Source organism: Ailuropoda melanoleuca, chromosome 20 (assembly GCF_002007445.2).
Source record: "Ailuropoda melanoleuca isolate Jingjing chromosome 20, ASM200744v2, whole genome shotgun sequence".
In the NCBI taxonomy this organism is placed as follows: domain Eukaryota; kingdom Metazoa; phylum Chordata; class Mammalia; order Carnivora; family Ursidae; genus Ailuropoda; species Ailuropoda melanoleuca.
The window spans coordinates 9,516,762-9,534,300 of NC_048237.1; the positions used below are offsets into that span (position 1 = coordinate 9,516,762).

General features: G+C 35.0%; 1 protein-coding gene across 12 annotated transcripts in view; it reads right to left on the reverse strand.

Moving 5' to 3' along the window:
• Nucleotides 1-17,539, reverse strand: part of HEATR5A (HEAT repeat containing 5A) — a 119,397-nt gene that overhangs the window by 38,981 nt on the left and 62,877 nt on the right. For 11 of the 12 annotated variants that reach the window (XM_034648514.1, XM_019798947.2, XM_019798948.2 and 8 more), the window contains 6 exons: nt 13,280-13,385; nt 12,149-12,339; nt 6,690-6,849; nt 3,723-3,912; nt 2,670-2,839; nt 146-172 (listed from right to left, as the gene is read on the reverse strand). In XM_034648514.1, the coding sequence (XP_034504405.1) occupies nt 146-172; nt 2,670-2,839; nt 3,723-3,912; nt 6,690-6,849; nt 12,149-12,339; nt 13,280-13,385 (844 nt within the window). The remainder of the gene's footprint in view (nt 1-145; nt 173-2,669; nt 2,840-3,722; nt 3,913-6,689; nt 6,850-12,148; nt 12,340-13,279; nt 13,386-17,539) is intronic. The other variant, XM_002918513.4, reaches the window with a different exon arrangement.

Consider the following 17,539-nt stretch of genomic DNA (forward strand, 5'->3'; position numbering starts at 1 on the left):
CTACAAATACTGGACTTTGCATTAATGGTTAGCTTAAACAAAGAGATGCAGGGGAAAACAAGAACATCTACAACCAAAAAAACGACACAAGGAAACAGCACTGCAAACCTCAAAAAAAGTTAGGAATTGAGGGTCAGGGACCTACCAACACAGAATTATCCAACAAGATCTCCTGCACAAAAACAAATGACAGACCGGTCATGACAAAACCAAAAGATAAATACTAGGATGACTTTGACAACAGTCAGCTAAGCATTAAAATATAAATATTGATAGAGCTATCACTCAAATTGGCTTAGCTTCAGCTTAAAAATATGCCACAATTACTTCATTTTCCAACTTTAAAATGTGAGTTGAGCTAAGATCTTGGAAACAGTCAACTCAAGATGTAAAGATATAAAATATTCAATAACTTAAAAATGTACATTTGTGTAATTAAGTTTTCCTCTGGAATCTCTCATTAAGCCTCAAGAACAAAAGCCAGATCAAGTAGACATGAGTGTTAAAGGAGTGATCTGGATTGCATTCACATGAACAGGTGTCCAGCAAGGGACAAAGTTAATGGTTTACTTCATCACAAGTTAATTATAGATTTTTTATTCTTGGAAGCCAACTTTTAAAACTGAGAGTACTCAAAATTGCTGGCGTAGCTAAGACCAAGTTCAGAATGGAAGTTAAACAGCATGCAGTTAAAAGAAAACTCTTTCTAGTAAAGATTCTTTCCTAATGATGAAATGTATCCTGAATATTCAGGGAGTTTCAATTAGTATGAAAACATTTCCTGCTACATAATTAAATTCTCTGTACAAAAGAAAATCTGATCATAAAGCTGTTAAAAAGGAAACCAAAAGCAATTTTCTTACTACAGGGAATACTCTAAAATATAATGAATTCAATCTAATAAATTCAGAATAAAAGCTTACCAAAAAAATTAAGACAAAATTAACAAACTATAGTGACAGCAATTTTTAAATGATTTCTGTATAAGAAAGAATCACTTTACAGCTTAAATAACAGTAACATAAATAAGACCTCTTAATCGTTAATTTTGGTTTTCTTAATTGCTCTGAATGTTCCTAAAACAAAAATCTGATAGTGGTCTCTATTCTTCTTTATATGTAACTTTTCTCAATCTAGGGGGGAAAAAAAAGAGTAACAAATTTGATCAGATCTAATTCATCAAGAATTAGTAGTAAGTTTTTCTTTTTCTTTCTCAATAAACTTAGTAAATGAATTCATGCATCAGTTAAACAAATTTCAAAAGGCTGCCAATGGACAATTTCTGCTATCATTTAAGAAAAAAAGAGGGCAGTATAATGGAGAGTCAAAGTTTGATCAACTTGCAAAGCAGTGGCTATTTTTCAGTAACTGATTTTGGTGATGGTTCTTGGAACAGAAAGAGTAATATTCCTAGGGAAAAGGAAGGTAAAGGTAAAATCCTTTTTTCAGTTAGTGTTATTTTCTCCAATACATGTTTAACCCAGACAGGAAACAAGTTTCTATCAGAAAAGTCAGTTGCATCCTCTTCTTAAGAGTCTTACATAACTCTGTGAAAATCACTATAAAGATTAATATATGTATAAGTTGTATGTTAAGAAAATAAGAACTACTATGCATTGAATGGTTGGTTATTAAGTGCCTGGGACATGTACCTTTACAGGTGGCATCGTGTGTAATCCTTGTGTTCTACAGACAAGGTAGCTAAGGCTGGAAGAGGCTGTGGGACTTCCCTAAGGCCACAAAGCTGGGAGGTGGTAGAACAGAGATTAAGAGCTAACCGTAAGTATAAAGTCACTAAGAAATAAAGAAATGGGGACTGAACAACAAGTTGAGAAACCTGGATTCTAGACTTAGAGCTAGCACTATACCTAGGTATGTTACCTTGGGCAAATTATTTGACTTTTTGGTCCTTGATTTATCTTTTTTATCAGGAAGGTTGGATTTAATGACATTTGAGGTTCTTTCAAGGTCTGAAATGCTACATATCCTACCTCAAGCTTATAAATGAAAAGTCTAAAGTAATGATTCTCAACTGTCATGTTACTAATGGAAGTGTGTTGTGGACATTCTAGGGGCAGAAAACGTTTAAGAGCAATGGTGTTGTTTTAATTCCAAATGTAACTCAATTTCTGAGGCAAGTCCAGATAGCAACTGGTGATACTCAAGGTAAATCTTAAAACCACTGACAAGTATGAACTACTTCACCAGAACTTTTAGCATTCATCTTGCCATATTTATTAAACATATTATTAAAAGCCAGATATTGATGGATATGCCACTAGAATATTAAGGAAAAATGTTATTTGCCCATCTGGGGTGGAGAGAACTTTATATGTAATTATGTGGAAAAAAGGAAGGAAAAAACAAAGACATCACATAAATTTTTCCATGTCCTATGGCATTTATACAGTATCTGGGACATATAAGCACCCTATATATGTTTATTGACTAATGAATAAATATTCCAAATGTTAAGTTCAACATTGAGAAGAAAAATGAATCAATATATGAGAGGTTTAAAATGTGATTATACAAAAGTTGACCCTACCCCCTGAAGAAGACTAGAACTGAGAGAAAATAGCTATTGTACACAGACTAGAGAAGAATTAAAATAAACCTAAGTTTCCAATGAATAAAAACTAAGAACTCACTGATAATTTTATACTCACACAGAGGCAGCTGACCAAGCTAGACAGGTTGACATGTCTTGGAGCAAACATATGAAGCTGCTGAAGACAAGAAATGGCCTGAGCTTGAACAAGGCAGTCTGGGTTATCTTGCATCACTGCACAACCCAAAAGACAGGAAGTCCTTAAGGTGGAAATGGAAGTACTATTACCTAAAATGAAAGCAGAGAGCTATGAATAATTGGTCTATGAAACCATTCCTCTTTAAGCGTATATTACTAGGTTTAAAAATTATTTTTATACCGATTTTAAACTTCAGGATCTGTGAAGTAAATTTCTTCTACAAAAGCAGGGATAATCCAGATGACAGATTTTTAGGTTATGTTAGTTATTCTTACTCTGAAAAATTTATGTCAACATAAATTATTAGGCAAACAAGAACCTAAGACTAGGTTATATAAAATTCTCATAAAAAGTAGAATTAGAAATGGCTAATGAACTTAGCCCTGCTTGTATTAGTTGAGTTGCTTTCAAATATTAAAATCATAGACTTTGCATTTGAACAGATCAGATTATCTGAGCTTTGGGACTTAGTCACTTCTTAGAAGAGATGAGTTCATTAAACTATTCCACTTAATGTCTATCAACTCAATTGTTAAGGGAAGCATTTCAAAAATATATCTAATCTTTCTAAATATGGTACTCCTTGTCTTTTCAAGGTAAGAGAAATCACACTGAATGGCATTTTACAAAATATATGATCACCTACTATGTGTCAATCACAAAGGCTTTTCAACTTTTCCCTCATTTGATAGAGAAGGAAACCGAAGACCAAGGATTTTCCAAAGGTCACCCAGTTAAGTCGTGGTGGAGCTTACATTAAGTTTCCTCATTTCTATGTTATTTTCTACTATGTCAACATTCAGGAGTCAAAATCTTCCCAAGATGACTCTTAACATTCTGCCCATGGATTTGCATAGAACATTGTGCTAAACTGCACTTCACTGACAAGTATTTGAGTCAGTAGTAAGAAAAGAATTCATTTTTTTTATGTACATTTTTAATGTAAAACTTCACAAAATGAGCTATGCATACCCTGTAGCTCTGGACCCAATGTAGTAATAAGTGCATTCAAACAGCGACCAAGACTTTGGTGAACTTCAGCATGAGTAGGAGGCACATTTAACAATAACATTATAATAAGAGAAAGGGTAGGTTCCACATGCATATGATAGAGTGGGCCAGCAGAATCAATTATCAATGATAGCGAATGTAGCGCCCAGGTCTGTGAAGACAGAGAAAAACAATTTAAAATGCTACAGCAGCATTAAGAAACATAAAACACAATGAACTGTTCTTTGTTGAAGCAAGTGATAAAGTAACAGCAAAGTAAAGTAATTTGTGTGCTACTGCTAACCTGGAAAGAGAAACAGAGAACATAAAGAGAAAGAGGAACATAAGATAAGTTTAAGGAAAGATTTCTCTTCACATATTCAGTAAAAAACAACGAAAGACAATCATCTACTTTAGAATGGTAAAGTGAAATCTCCGCACTAGGAATTCCAAGCCTATGTTTGGTTCTTTAGCTAACAGCCTGAACTGAATCTAGTTTGTTGAAAATTGTTTCTTGTTTAATCTATGTGAACAAAAATCCCAGTTTTTAAAAGATTCAAAATAAATAAATATTCAACAAAATCTACAATTACATGCAGTAATATGGACAATCTCTTGAACATAATGTTGAAGAAAGCCAGACATAAAAGAGTACATACCATATGATTCCATTGATATAAAGTATAAAAGCAGGCAAAACTAATATATGATGTTGCAAATTAGGATAGTGGTTATCCTTGGTGGGACAGGTAGTAACTAGAAGAGAACATGAGGAGAGTGTTTGGGGTATTGATAATGTTCTATTCCTTGATCTAGGTGCTGGTTACATGGTGTATTTAGTTTGTATACTTTATTCACAGAGATGCACACTTAAGACAAGTGCACTTTCATAAACATATAAAAATAAGTTTAGGTACAAAGTAAGTATATATTCTATATATAAATATTCCTTTATTAAACAAATGAAATGCCTTTGAGCCAGATCTGACCTGCCACATGTTTTTATAAATAAAGCTTTACTGAAACACAGTCATGCTCATTTATTGAACATATTTATGGCTGCTTTACTGCTACAATGGCAGAATTGTGCAGCTGACAGAGACTGTATGACGTGTAAACTGTACACAATTTACTATGTGGCTCTTAATAAAATACGTTTGTCAACTCTGGTTTAAATTAACAAGCCTCTCCCAGTACCTCAGGATGGGGCTGTCTTTGGAGATAGGGTCTTTAAAGAAGTTAAAATGAGGCTCTTAGGGTGAGCCCTAACCCAATGTGACTGGTGTCCTAAGAAGAGAAAATCTGGACAGACTGACACTCTAGATGCATAAGCATATAGGAAAGACCATGTGAAGACAGAATGAGAAGGTGACCACCTGAAAGCCAAGCAAAGAGGGCTCAGAAGAAATCAAACTGGCCGACACTTTGTTCTTGGAATTCTAGCCTCCAGAACCATGAGAAAATAAATTTCTGTTGTTTAAGCCACCAATGAATGAATGAACAAAAGAATGAATGAATGAAACAAGCGGTTATGTACTGATAACCAATGCAGTCAGATGATAGGTATAATAGGGTCCTTAGAGTATATTCTACTTCTATGTATGTTTTAAGTACATAAAAAGTTCTCCCTTTAGGAAACTGAGAAAGTTTTACCCCCTTACCGAAGAAAGCTTATAGTACTTCGAATGCTACAAAAATACACTGTTAAGAGACAACAGTAATCAAGAAGAGCCAGATTTGATGACAGTGGAAGCCACTAAAAGCATTTAATCAACAAAAAAGTATTTGATATAATAGTATGTATATTCACAAAAGACTTCTTAAAGGGGAAGAAGAGAAATACAATAAATAAAAGCAAAAGTGGAATAATAAAGGAGGATGAAAGAATAGAACACCGTAGAGGTTAACTCAGTCAACTATTGGATGATGATGAGGTGGAGACTATTTGTAATACGGTAATCCAAAGAATGAGAGTTAACTGTGGATTAGGGATGCTGAAATTTGACGAGAATGTAGTTAAACTGGATCTCAGAACACTAGAAAATTTGGATTATGAGATAGGAATAGTAAGGGAAAAGAACAATAGGAAAAATATAAGTGCAGATATGAGAAAGGCACATGTAGGATGAAAATATGCAGATCATCTATAAGCCAGTACTTTGGGGTAATAATTGACAAGGTTCCTGGGTCAGTTGACAGGACTTGAATGAGGTGATTTAGGAAGCAATAAGCAGTTTCCCCAGATTTTTGGAAGGGAAGTGGCAAGATTAAAGTCTTTCAGGAAAACAAAGGGGTCTTCACATCTAGGGTGTGCTGAAAAGAACCTAAAAATATTACTATTGTAATTAGGAACACACAAGGAAGGCAGAGATAAGGGGAGAAGAAGAGCAGGAATAGTAATAATCATTCAAGATTTGATTAAGATATCAAGAGAATGAGGATTTTAACTGAAATGGGTAAGATGTGTACAATAATACAGTAAATGGGTTAAGAACATGGGTTTAGAGTTCATGACTTGTGTTCTTGAACTGATGCCATGATTAACTAGCTTAGCTTTCAGCTGTGAGCAAGTTACTTAGTTTCTATAAGTTCCAGTTTTCTTTTTGTACAAGGGGAATATACAGCCTAGACTGCTGTGAGGCTTAAATATATAAATGTTGTAGAACAATATAAAACAATCCTTGGTACCTATTAAGCTCTCCAAAATAGTAACTGTTATTATTAAGATGGAAGGAAGATCGATTTTCAGAAAAAGATACTGAATTTGACTTTAGAAACTCTGAGTGTGAAGTAAAGATAGTGAGATTGGAATTTCAAAAACCATCAAGGTTAACAATGGTTTGGATATTTATCGGGGGGGATTATTTATGAATTACTAATAGTCTATGAAAACAATCTGCATTATATACAAATCATGAATTTCAAGAATATATCACATGGGGTATTTACCTGCACATCAGGAGAAGTACTGTCCTGAGACAAAGTATAAAGGATTCCAACACAAGCATTCAAATGTTGAGAAGAACTTATTCCTCCTAAATATCTATGCAGGGATCCCAAAGCCAATGAGTATCCTGTTCTGGTAACCACATCCCTTGCTGATTTCAGTCTATAATTATGGAAATAAATAATAATCACTGAACAAAACTAATGCATGTACACTGTCAGTCAGGCAAAACATTTTGTATAAATAGCTGCAAAATTCAAAAATATATTTACTGCTTACTGATAAAAAAATTCTGAAATGACCTAAAAAGAAAAACATTTTAAATAAAATTGTCTTCACATTATTAACGATTAAGTATGAATAATTTCATTGTTTTTCAGAGATACACTAAATTTGTAAGACAAGCATTATTACTTTATTGTTAAGTTACTTTTTACAAGTTGAAGTATAACCAACACACAATATTCCTGTTAGTTTCAGGCATACATCATAGTGATTTGGTATTTTTATACATTATGAAATACTCTCCACAATAAGTCTAGTTACCATCTGTTATCATACAAAGTTTCTGCAATATTATTCACTATATTTTATGTTATACATTACATCCCATGACTTATTTATTTTATAACTGGAAGTCTGGATCTCTTAATTCCCTTCACCTGCTTTACACCCCCCTCTCCTCTGTGGCAACCAACAGTTTATTTCTTCTATCGATGAGTTAGTTTGTTCATTCATTTCTTTTCACATATAAGTGAAATCACATGGTATTTGTCTTTCTCTCTTATTTCACTGAGCATAATACCCTCTAGGTCCACCCATGTTGTCACAAATGGCAAGATTTCCTTCTTTTTTATGGCTAATATTACACACATCTTCTTTAACCATTCATTTATTAATAGACACAGGTTGCTTCCATATTTTGGGTATTGTAAATAATGCTGCAATGAACACAGGAATGCATATATCTCTTTTAATGAATGTTTTCATTTCCTTTGAATGAATACTCAGCAGTGGAACTGCTGGACTGTATTTTATATTTTTTGAGGAACCGCCACACTATTTTCCATAGTGGCCGCACCAATTTATATTATCACCAACAGTGTATGGTGGGAATTTTTTTCTCCACATCCTACTCAACACTTGCTACTGTCTTTTGGATACTAGCCAATTAGACAAGCGTGAGGTGATGTCTCACTGTGGTTTTGATTTGCATTTCCATGATTAATGAAGTGGAGAAGCTCTTCACGTGCCTGTTGGCCACCTGTGTGTCTTCTTTGGAAAAATGTCTATTTGGTCCTCTGCCCATTTATTTAAAATCAGGTTTTTGTTTTTTTTTTTAAAGATTTAATTTATTTATTTGACAGAGAGACAGCCAGCGAGAGAGGGAACACAGCAGGGGAGTGGGAGAGGGAAGCAGGCTCCCAGCGCAGGAGACCGATGTGGGACTCCATCCCAGAACACCGGAATCACGCCCTGAGCCAAAGGCAGACGCTTAACAACTGCCGCTACCCAGGCGCCCCTAAAATCAGGTTTTTGACATTAAGTTGTTTAAGTTCTTTATATATTTTGGATATTAACCCCTTATCACATATATGATTTGCAAATTTCTTCCACCATTCATAGGTTGCCTTTTTGTTTTGTGAATGGTTTCCTTCATTGTACAAAAGCTTTTTATTTTTATTTTTTTACAAGATTTTATTTATTTATTTGAGAGACTGAGAGAGAGCACAAGCAATGGGAGTGGCAGGCAGAGGGAGAGGGAGAAGCAGACTCCCCTTGAGCAGGGATCCTGATGCAGGACTCAATCCCAAGACTCTGGGATCATGACCTGAGCCGAAGGCAGACGCTTAACGGAGCCACCCAGGTGGCCTGTACAAAAGGTTTTTAGTTTGATGTAATTCTATTTATTTGTTTCAGCTTTTGTTGCCATTGCCTGAGGAGCCTGACGTCCTTCCCCCTAAATATTACTGCTAAGATTAATGTCAAAGAATTTACTGCCTATGTTTTCTTCTGGGAGTTTTATGGTTTCTGGTCTTACTTCAAGTCTTTCATCCACTCAGAATTTATTTTTGTATAGTGTAAGATAGTGGTTCAGTTTCAGTTTTTTTGTGTGTAGCTGTCTTGTTTCCCCAACACAATTATTAAACAAACTGTTTTCCCTCATTGTTTTGTTTGTTTTTAAAGTAACTATGACCAAGATGGGGCTCGAACTTATGGCCCCACAACAAGAGTTGCATGCTCTACTGACTGAGCCAGCCAGTAGCCCATTTCTCTCCCATTATACATCCTTGACTCCTTTGTCAAATTAACTGACTAGATATGTGTGGGTTTATTTCTGGGCTCTCTAACACACTGATCTGTGTTTGTTTTTATGCCAGTAACATACTGTTTTAATTACGATCGCTTTGTAATATAGTTTGAAATCAGCATACCTCCAGCTTTGTTCTAAGACTGCTTTGGCTATTTGGGATCTTTTGTGGTTCCATACAAATTTCAGGGATTTTTTTGTTCTAGCACTGTGAAAAATGTCATTGGTATTTTGATGGGGATTACAGTGAATCTGTAGATTGCTTTGGGTAGTATGGATTTTTTTTTTTTAAGATTTTATTCATTTATTCAACAGAGACAGAGACAGCCAGCGAGAGAGGGAACATAAGCAGGGGGAGTGGGAGAGGAAGAAGCAGGCTCATAGCAGAGGAGCCTGACGTGGGGCTCGATCCCATAACGCTGGGATCATGCCCTGGGCCGAAGGCAGATGCTTAACCGCTGTGCCACCCAGGCGCCCCTGGGTAGTATGGATATTTTAACAGTATTAAATCTTACAATTCATGAGCATGGTGTGTGTGTGTGTGTGTGTGTGTGTGTATCAAAATATGGAACACTTCATGAATTTGCATGCCATTCTTGTGGAGCATGGTATATCTTTCCATTTATTTGTGTCACCTTCAATTTCTTTCAACAATGTCTTAATATTTTCAGTGTGCAGGCTGTTTACTTTCTTGGTGATTGATTCTTAGGTATTTTACTCTTATTGACAATAGTGATTGGGATTGTTTCCTTAATTTCCCTCCCTTCCTTCCTTCCTTCCTTCCTTCCTTCCTTCCTTCCTTCCCTCCTCCCTCCCTCCCTTCCTTCCTTCTTTCGATTTTATTTATTTATTTGACAGAGAGAGAGAGACAGCCAGCGAGAGAGGGAACACAAGCAGGGGGAGTGGGAGAGGAAGAAGCAGGCTCCCAGTGGAGCAGGGAGCCCGATGTGGGGCTCTATCCCAGGACCCTGGGATGACGCCCTGTGCCGAAGGCAGATGTTTAACAACTGAGCCACCCAGACGCCCCTCCTTAATTTCTCTGACAGCTTGTTATTAATGTATAGAAACTGATTTCTGTATGTTAATTTTGTATCCTGTGACTTTACTGAATTCATTTAATTCTAATAGTTTTTTTGGTGGAGTCTTTAGGATTTTCTAATTTTATATTATGTCATCTACAAAGAGTGACAGTTTTGCCTCTTCCTTTCTCATCTGGATGTCCTTTATTTCTTTTTCTTGTCTAAATGCATGGCTAAGACTTCCAAAACCAAGGTGAATAAAAGTGGAGAGAGTGGGCATCCTTTTTTCCCCCTGATCTTAGAGGAAAACCTTTTAGCTTTTCACCACTGAGTGTGATAGCTATGGGCTTGTCATATATGGTCTTTTTAATGCTGAGGTATGTTCCTTCCATATCTACTTTGTTGAGAGCGTCATTAAATTACATTTTAAAAACTCACAATCCTGAGATACTTTAATTCCATACAAAGAGGGTTTCAACTCAAGAACTCTGATTTTAAAGTTAAATATAGTAAGATAAATAAACATTTATTAGGAGGTTTCTTACACATTCTGTTCTAATTTAAGTGTTTTACATTTAGTCTTTTAATCCTCCCAACAACCTTGAGATTTGTACTATTATCAGTTCCGTTTTACAGATAAGGAGGACAAAATGATAGCCAAATAACTCTTACAAAGTAACCAACTATTAAGTGGAAGAATGGGATATGAACCAAATTTAGTAATCTGACTCTGGACTTCAAGCTCTCTTTTTTTTAAAGTTTATTTATTTATAATCTCTACACTTAACGTGGGGCTTGAACTTACAACCCTGATATCAAGAGTTGCATACTCTACCAACTGAGCCAGCCAGGCACCCCCAGACTTCAAGCTCTTAACCACATCAGTCACACGTATTTAGTAAACTGGAAGATCAAAGTGCTACTTGCATTACTACTACTACCACTACTACAAATATAACTTTATATACATATATTACTAATATAACCATGAACTTGTATTTGTGGTTGTTTTATTCTTTCATATTACTTTCACATTTATTATCTCATTTGCCTTAATACTGTTAAGCATACAGGGTAGTATTAACAACCTTCTATTTGAAATAGAGGATATTTACCCCAAAGATACAAACGTAGTGATCCAAAGGGGCACCCACACCCCAATGTTTATAGCAGCAATGTCCACAATAGCCAAACTATGGAAAGAGCCCAGATGTCCATTGACAGATGAATGGATAAAGATGTGGTACACACACACACACTGGAATATTACGGAGCCATCAAAAAAATATGAAACCTTGCCATTAGAATGACCTGGATGGAAGTAGACAGTAGGTATTATGCTGAATGAAATAAGACAATCAGAGAAAGATAATTATCATATGATCTCACTGATACATGGAATTTAAGAAACAAAACAGAGGATCACAGGGGAAGAGAGAAAAAATACAACGAGCTGAAACCGGAGAGAGAGACAAACCTTAAGAGACTCTTAATCACAGGAAACAAACTAAGGTTTGCTGGAGGGGAGGGAGGTGGGAGGATGGGGTAACTGGGTGATGGACATTAAGGAGGGCATATAATGAGCACTGAGTATTATGTAAGACTGATGAATCACAGACCTGTACCTCTGAAACCAATAATACATTAAATGTTAATTAATTGAATTAAAATTTTAAAATGCTAAAAAAAAAAAAGGAAACAAGAAAATTAGCTGAGAGGTTTACTCTCTGCTCATGACCTCAGAGCTGGCAAAAATGAAAACATAGTTTATGCTTCCTGATCATGACAGCCTACAGCCTTTACTCTTTGCAGCAGATTGTTATTACTACCTATTATCTATATTTTATATGATGAAACTCCATAAATGTCTTATTCCCAGAGTCCATTTCACTGATAGCCATTGTACCACTCATGTATTAGTAATCTTTCTCTTCTTATATAAAAACTGAAGCCAAAATAGTAATAGTTTTGTTTCAAGATGAGCTGACCCTTCATTTGAAAGCTATCTGTGTTTATCAATTGTTTTCTCAGTTAATTCCCAGAATGAAGTTTCACTAGTTCCAAAAAAATCAACAAGCTATACCCAGTTTTGACACACTGTCTATGAATATTAAATAAGAAATTCACTTACTTGTCAAAGCTAACTTGAGCTAATGCAGCAGTAAAAGCTCCATCATCAACAACTTGGGCTAATCTAGCCCATGCCTCTGCAGCTGCACATCTCAAGAGGGGGTTGGGACTTTCTAGGGCTCCCATCACCAACGCTAGGGCAGGTCTTCTCACTTCTTCTGGACCCAAATTTCCCTTGGAGCCAGCTAAATACTAAATATGTAAAAAATAATCCAAACTTACAATTGTAGTAAATTTCCTTTTCCTTTTTTTAAAAAAAATTATTTATTTTAGAGAAAAAGAGAGCCTGAGAGTGAATGCAACTGAGGTGAGGGGCAAAGGTGGAGGGAGAGAGAACCTCAGGGAGACTCCCTGCCAAATGTGGAGCCTGACTCAGAGCTTGATCTCATGACCCTGAGGATCATACCTGAGCCGAAATGAAGAGTCAGAAGCTTAACAGACTGAGCCATCCAGGCGCCCCTGTAGTAAATTTTCTAATCCAGTTTGGAATGAATATTCTGGTTAAGCAAATACGCTCATACTTGGATTACTACTTACACACACACACACACACACACACACACACGCACGCACAGGCACACAAATAAACACTGAACACCCAAAAATAATTTGATTTTTCACAGAAAGTTCTTTAGAAGTTTAAACCTCCAGGCAAACAATATGGTAATTGTCACTATAGTATATATGCATTCAAAAGAACATCAAAAGAAATTTCCATAAAATAACCAATGAAGTGTATTATATTTAGTTAGAAACAACAAGCCATAAAGGCAACAATAAGCCAGATTTGGCCCGTAGGCCATCGTCTGCCAACCTCTGGTATAGGACATTAGGCTGAGTAGGTTAAAGCATGGTCGTAAGCCAAGACTTTAGGTTTAAAGACTTTAGGTTTAATTTCTGACTAACAAGTTTTAGATAGAAAAAGTAAAAGGGGAATTACAAATCCTGAAACATTTTCATTATATTAGGAAAAAAGGGAAGANACAAATCCTGAAACATTTTCATTAGATTAGGAAAAAAGGGAAGAGAAAAAAGCAGCAGTTCTTTAAAAACACCTTCCTCCAACCTACTTAGTTGGCCATATGTTAGAAAAAAAAATTAAGTGAACACCCGAATTAAAAAAAAAAATTACCTTCAAGAAACTAGAGAGTGAAGAAACAACATGTAACTGAACTATTTGTTGACGAGCTCCTTTTGTGTGCTTTATACTGTCCAAAAGCTGTTCCAGTACAAAAAGCCTAAAATCAGAAAGAAGATTTAAAAGCAAATATAAGACAGTGAATTTGTTAATAAAGATAAAGTAATCCAAAGGGCATCACTGAGTATACACTGTTAATCTGTTTTGTTGCACTAAACAGCTAAAATGAAATAAACTATTGCTGAACATACTAAAACATTTTAGGAAAAGAAAATATATCATAAAAAATACAAAAACATTTTGATTTTGTGTCATTCTGGGTGGGTGAGAAGCATTATTATGTGAATAAAAAACCCACAAAAGTTATCACTTAATAAATACTTACCTGGACAAATTCTATCTCAATAACTATTTTCTAAACAAAGGATATCTTATTTTTTTCTCCTTTTCTAAGTAACTCTATGTCTTCTTTTTTAAGTAATTCTATGCCTAATATGGGGCTCAACTCACAACCTTGAGGTCAAGAGTCACATGTCCTACTGACTGAGCCAGGCGGGCACCCCTAAACAAAGGATATCTTAAAAGTTACTTGTAACTTTTTTGTTCTTAATAATACTACATTGCTTCATCTGAAAGGTAGCACCAACTTATGTCTATAATGAGAATCAGCACAGCTCTTTGAACTTCCAGCTATACTTTAAAATGTACTTAGGATCACACAGTATATTAATGTAATTTTAACTCTTGTGTTTCTCACTTAACATTACCTCCTAAGAACCTTTCAAATCATTCTTAATCTTTGGTAACTTTCATGAAGCCAAATTTTACTGTGCCCATGTATTACAATTTGCTCAATCATTCTACTGACGGAGAGAGAAATTTTCTAATTTTCACAATTCTAACTATGACGGATATAGACATTATTTTTGGTCTGGGATTGAATGTATCCATTAGCTATTTACGTAGCTTCTGTGAATTGTTTTACATGTCCTTACTGCACAGAGCTTTCATTTAATTAATTAATTAATTAATTCACTGTTTTTAAATTGAAGTATAGTTGACATATGATGTATCAGTTTCAGGCATATAACATAGTGATTTGACAGTTATATACATTATGAAGTAACCACCATAATAAGTCCGGTTTGTCATCATACAAAGTTATTACAATATTACTGACTATATTCCCTATGCTGTACTTTTCATCCACATGACTTATTTATTCTATAACTGGAAGTTCACGTCTCTTAATTCCTTTTCCCTATTTCGCCCATTCTGCCATCCCCCTCCCTGTGGCAACCATCAGTTTGTTCTCAGTATTTAGAGTGTGTTTTGTTCTATTTGTTTGTTTGTTTAGATTCCACATAGAAGCAGCACAGGGCTTCTAAATCGTTATGTTCAGATTAAAAATATGTAACCATAAAATAAACCACCCTGTCTTGCCCACTAATTTTTCCAAGGTTTAAAAACACTGTTTCTAAGCCCTATACTTAAAAACTTCTCCCTTCTCTCCCTCTATATCAGGAAAAGTAAAATATTATTTTTTCAGTTGTGACCTACCTTGATGGCAGGCATAGGACCTTATAATTTATCTTCATCTCTAGTATCTGTGTTTGGCATGTAGTAGGCAGTCAAATGTGTTTGCTGAAAAATCATAAAGCCCAACTACATCCAATGAGTTAAAAAAAAAAAAAAGCCTGCTACTTGCCATTCAGCATGACTCCCTGAAGATGGCATATGCATGTACTTTTACCCAACTCTCATGTACTTACAATAATATATCCTGAGCCCTTAATCAGAAATGTATCACTCCACTGAGGTAACAAGGCCTAAATAGAGTTCTCCAAATAGCAATTTCGTTAACAAAACAGAATAGAGGGGCTGGCCCCTGGGTGGTTCAATCTTGCTGATCTCAGCACATGTCTTGATCTCAGGGTTGGGAGTTCAAGCCCTGCGTGGAGCCTACTTAAAAAAAAAAAAAAAACCAAAACTGAAAACAAAACAAAAAGATAAACAGAATAGACAGATATGGGCACTGTACTTTAAGAAATCCAACTGTGGATGAAGTTAGAAAAAAAGGAAGGTATGAGGCTATGTGTATATGATATGAGTTGGGGAAAGGAGTATATATAAAATCAGCTCAAAGAATGTAATAAACATGGTGAAGCACTAAATATTTTGGGGAAACCACCATGTAATCCTAAGTACTCTATTTATTTAAATATGTACTTCCTTATTTCAAGGTTAATCTGTTCATCAGAGTAAGTTTGAAAAATTGAGGAATGCAAATGAAGAAAAATAAAATTCATCCCTTATCCCATCATCTAGAAAGAGCCGCCATTACCATTTTGGCAAATTTGTTCTAGTCTTCCCCACACAGACATATGGGTATTACTTTTAGAAAACTGGGATCACATTGTATACTTTATTAAAATACTTTTCCCCCTCAACATTATTCCCATCTTATTAAGTATGATACTGAAATAATTTTAAATAGCTATTAGTATAATATAGTCTGGCAATATAATACTTCATTTAACCTATTTCCTTGTATGGGACATTTAGGCCACTTCTAATTGTTGTTATGAACAACATGATAAATATATCATACATAAAATTTTTTGTTTTTCAAGACCATATTTAAGGAACTTTGTTTCAAGAACTTCCTACAGAGAAGACTATGGAGGGTAAAGATGACAAAGAGAAATTAAGGATAAGCATATGGTCAGGGTCACAGGTTTTAAAAACCTAAAATGTCATTATTAGATCATATCTTAATCATTTGTTAGCAGTGGGACTATATCATGCTGAAAGTACTAAAAATACATAAAGAATTTTTTTACATTGTAATAAAACTTGACCTGTACACAGAACTGCAAGAGCTCCCTATTTTTTCTTCACCCTTTATGCCCAAATGCTGACAAAGATCTCAATAAAACATTCTCAATCTCCAGGAAGATGGAGAGGACTTGTTTTTAGTAATACTGAATTGGTATGCCTAAGTAGCATTGATTATAACATACAATTATTAGTTTGGAATGAAATTAGATACTGAAAGTTTTCGGTCTAGATAAATTAAAAATATACNAGATGGAGAGGACTTGTTTTTAGTAATACTGAATTGGTATGCCTAAGTAGCATTGATTATAACATACAATTACTAGTTTGGAATGAAATTAGATACTGAAACAAAGTTTTCGGTCTAGATAAATTAAAAATATATAGCTAACTGAGTAAACAGCAAGATATAACATCCGAAAATGCTGATTTATTGTATGCTTTCAGAGAGGGTGTACATGGTGGAAATTTCTAGAACTATGCTTTTCCTCTCTCTCCATCAACCCACATCATTTTACAGCATTTACAGCAGTGGTTCTCAACCGTGGCTGCATGTCAGAATTACCTAAGGAGTTTTTGAAAATTTCAATACCCAACATACATGCATACCAAACTACTAAATCAGAATCTACATTTTAAAAAGTTGTCCAAGTGACTGCAATATATTGTCAAGGGTAGAACAATGTTCAGGTGAATGAAATAACTCACTCTTTGCATTTGGGTGCAAAATGTTTCAAAGAAAGCACATATAACAAATGCACAAGATCAATCATAGTTCTGTCTGTATAACATTATCTTGACATTCTCGAACTTTATGAACATTTTAGTGCTTTAAAATTACGAACAAAAAGTTTTCTTACTCTTAGAATCCTATAGTCAAAATAGAGAAAACTAAATGACTTAAAGACAATTTAATCTATGTACATAAATAAAATATGAAAAACCTATTTCTAATCTTAGGGCGATCTCATGCTATAAAAGAGTTTCTTTTAAGCCGTTAAAACACAAAGCTAAGCACAATGACAAGAAAATGCTTTGAAATATTCAGCTGCTGTTATTAAATACAGATACTTTGGTTAAAAACATTTTTTTTTCTCTAGAAATGTAAATATACAGCCAAAAGAAAAAGGGTCTGACATCTTAAACAAGTATCATATTTGGGATAGCAGGAAATTAGAAACTTAACTTTCCTATTTATTTATTTATTTTTTAAAGATTTTATTTATTTATTTGACAGAGATAGAGACAGCCAGCGAGAGTGGGAACACAAGCAGGGGGAGTGGGAGAGGAAGAAGCAGGCTCATAGCGGAGGAGCCTGATGTGGGGCTCGATCCCACAACGCCGGGATCACGCCCTGAGCCGAAGGCAGATGCTTAACCGCTGTGCCACCCAGGCGCCCCTATTTATTTATTTTTA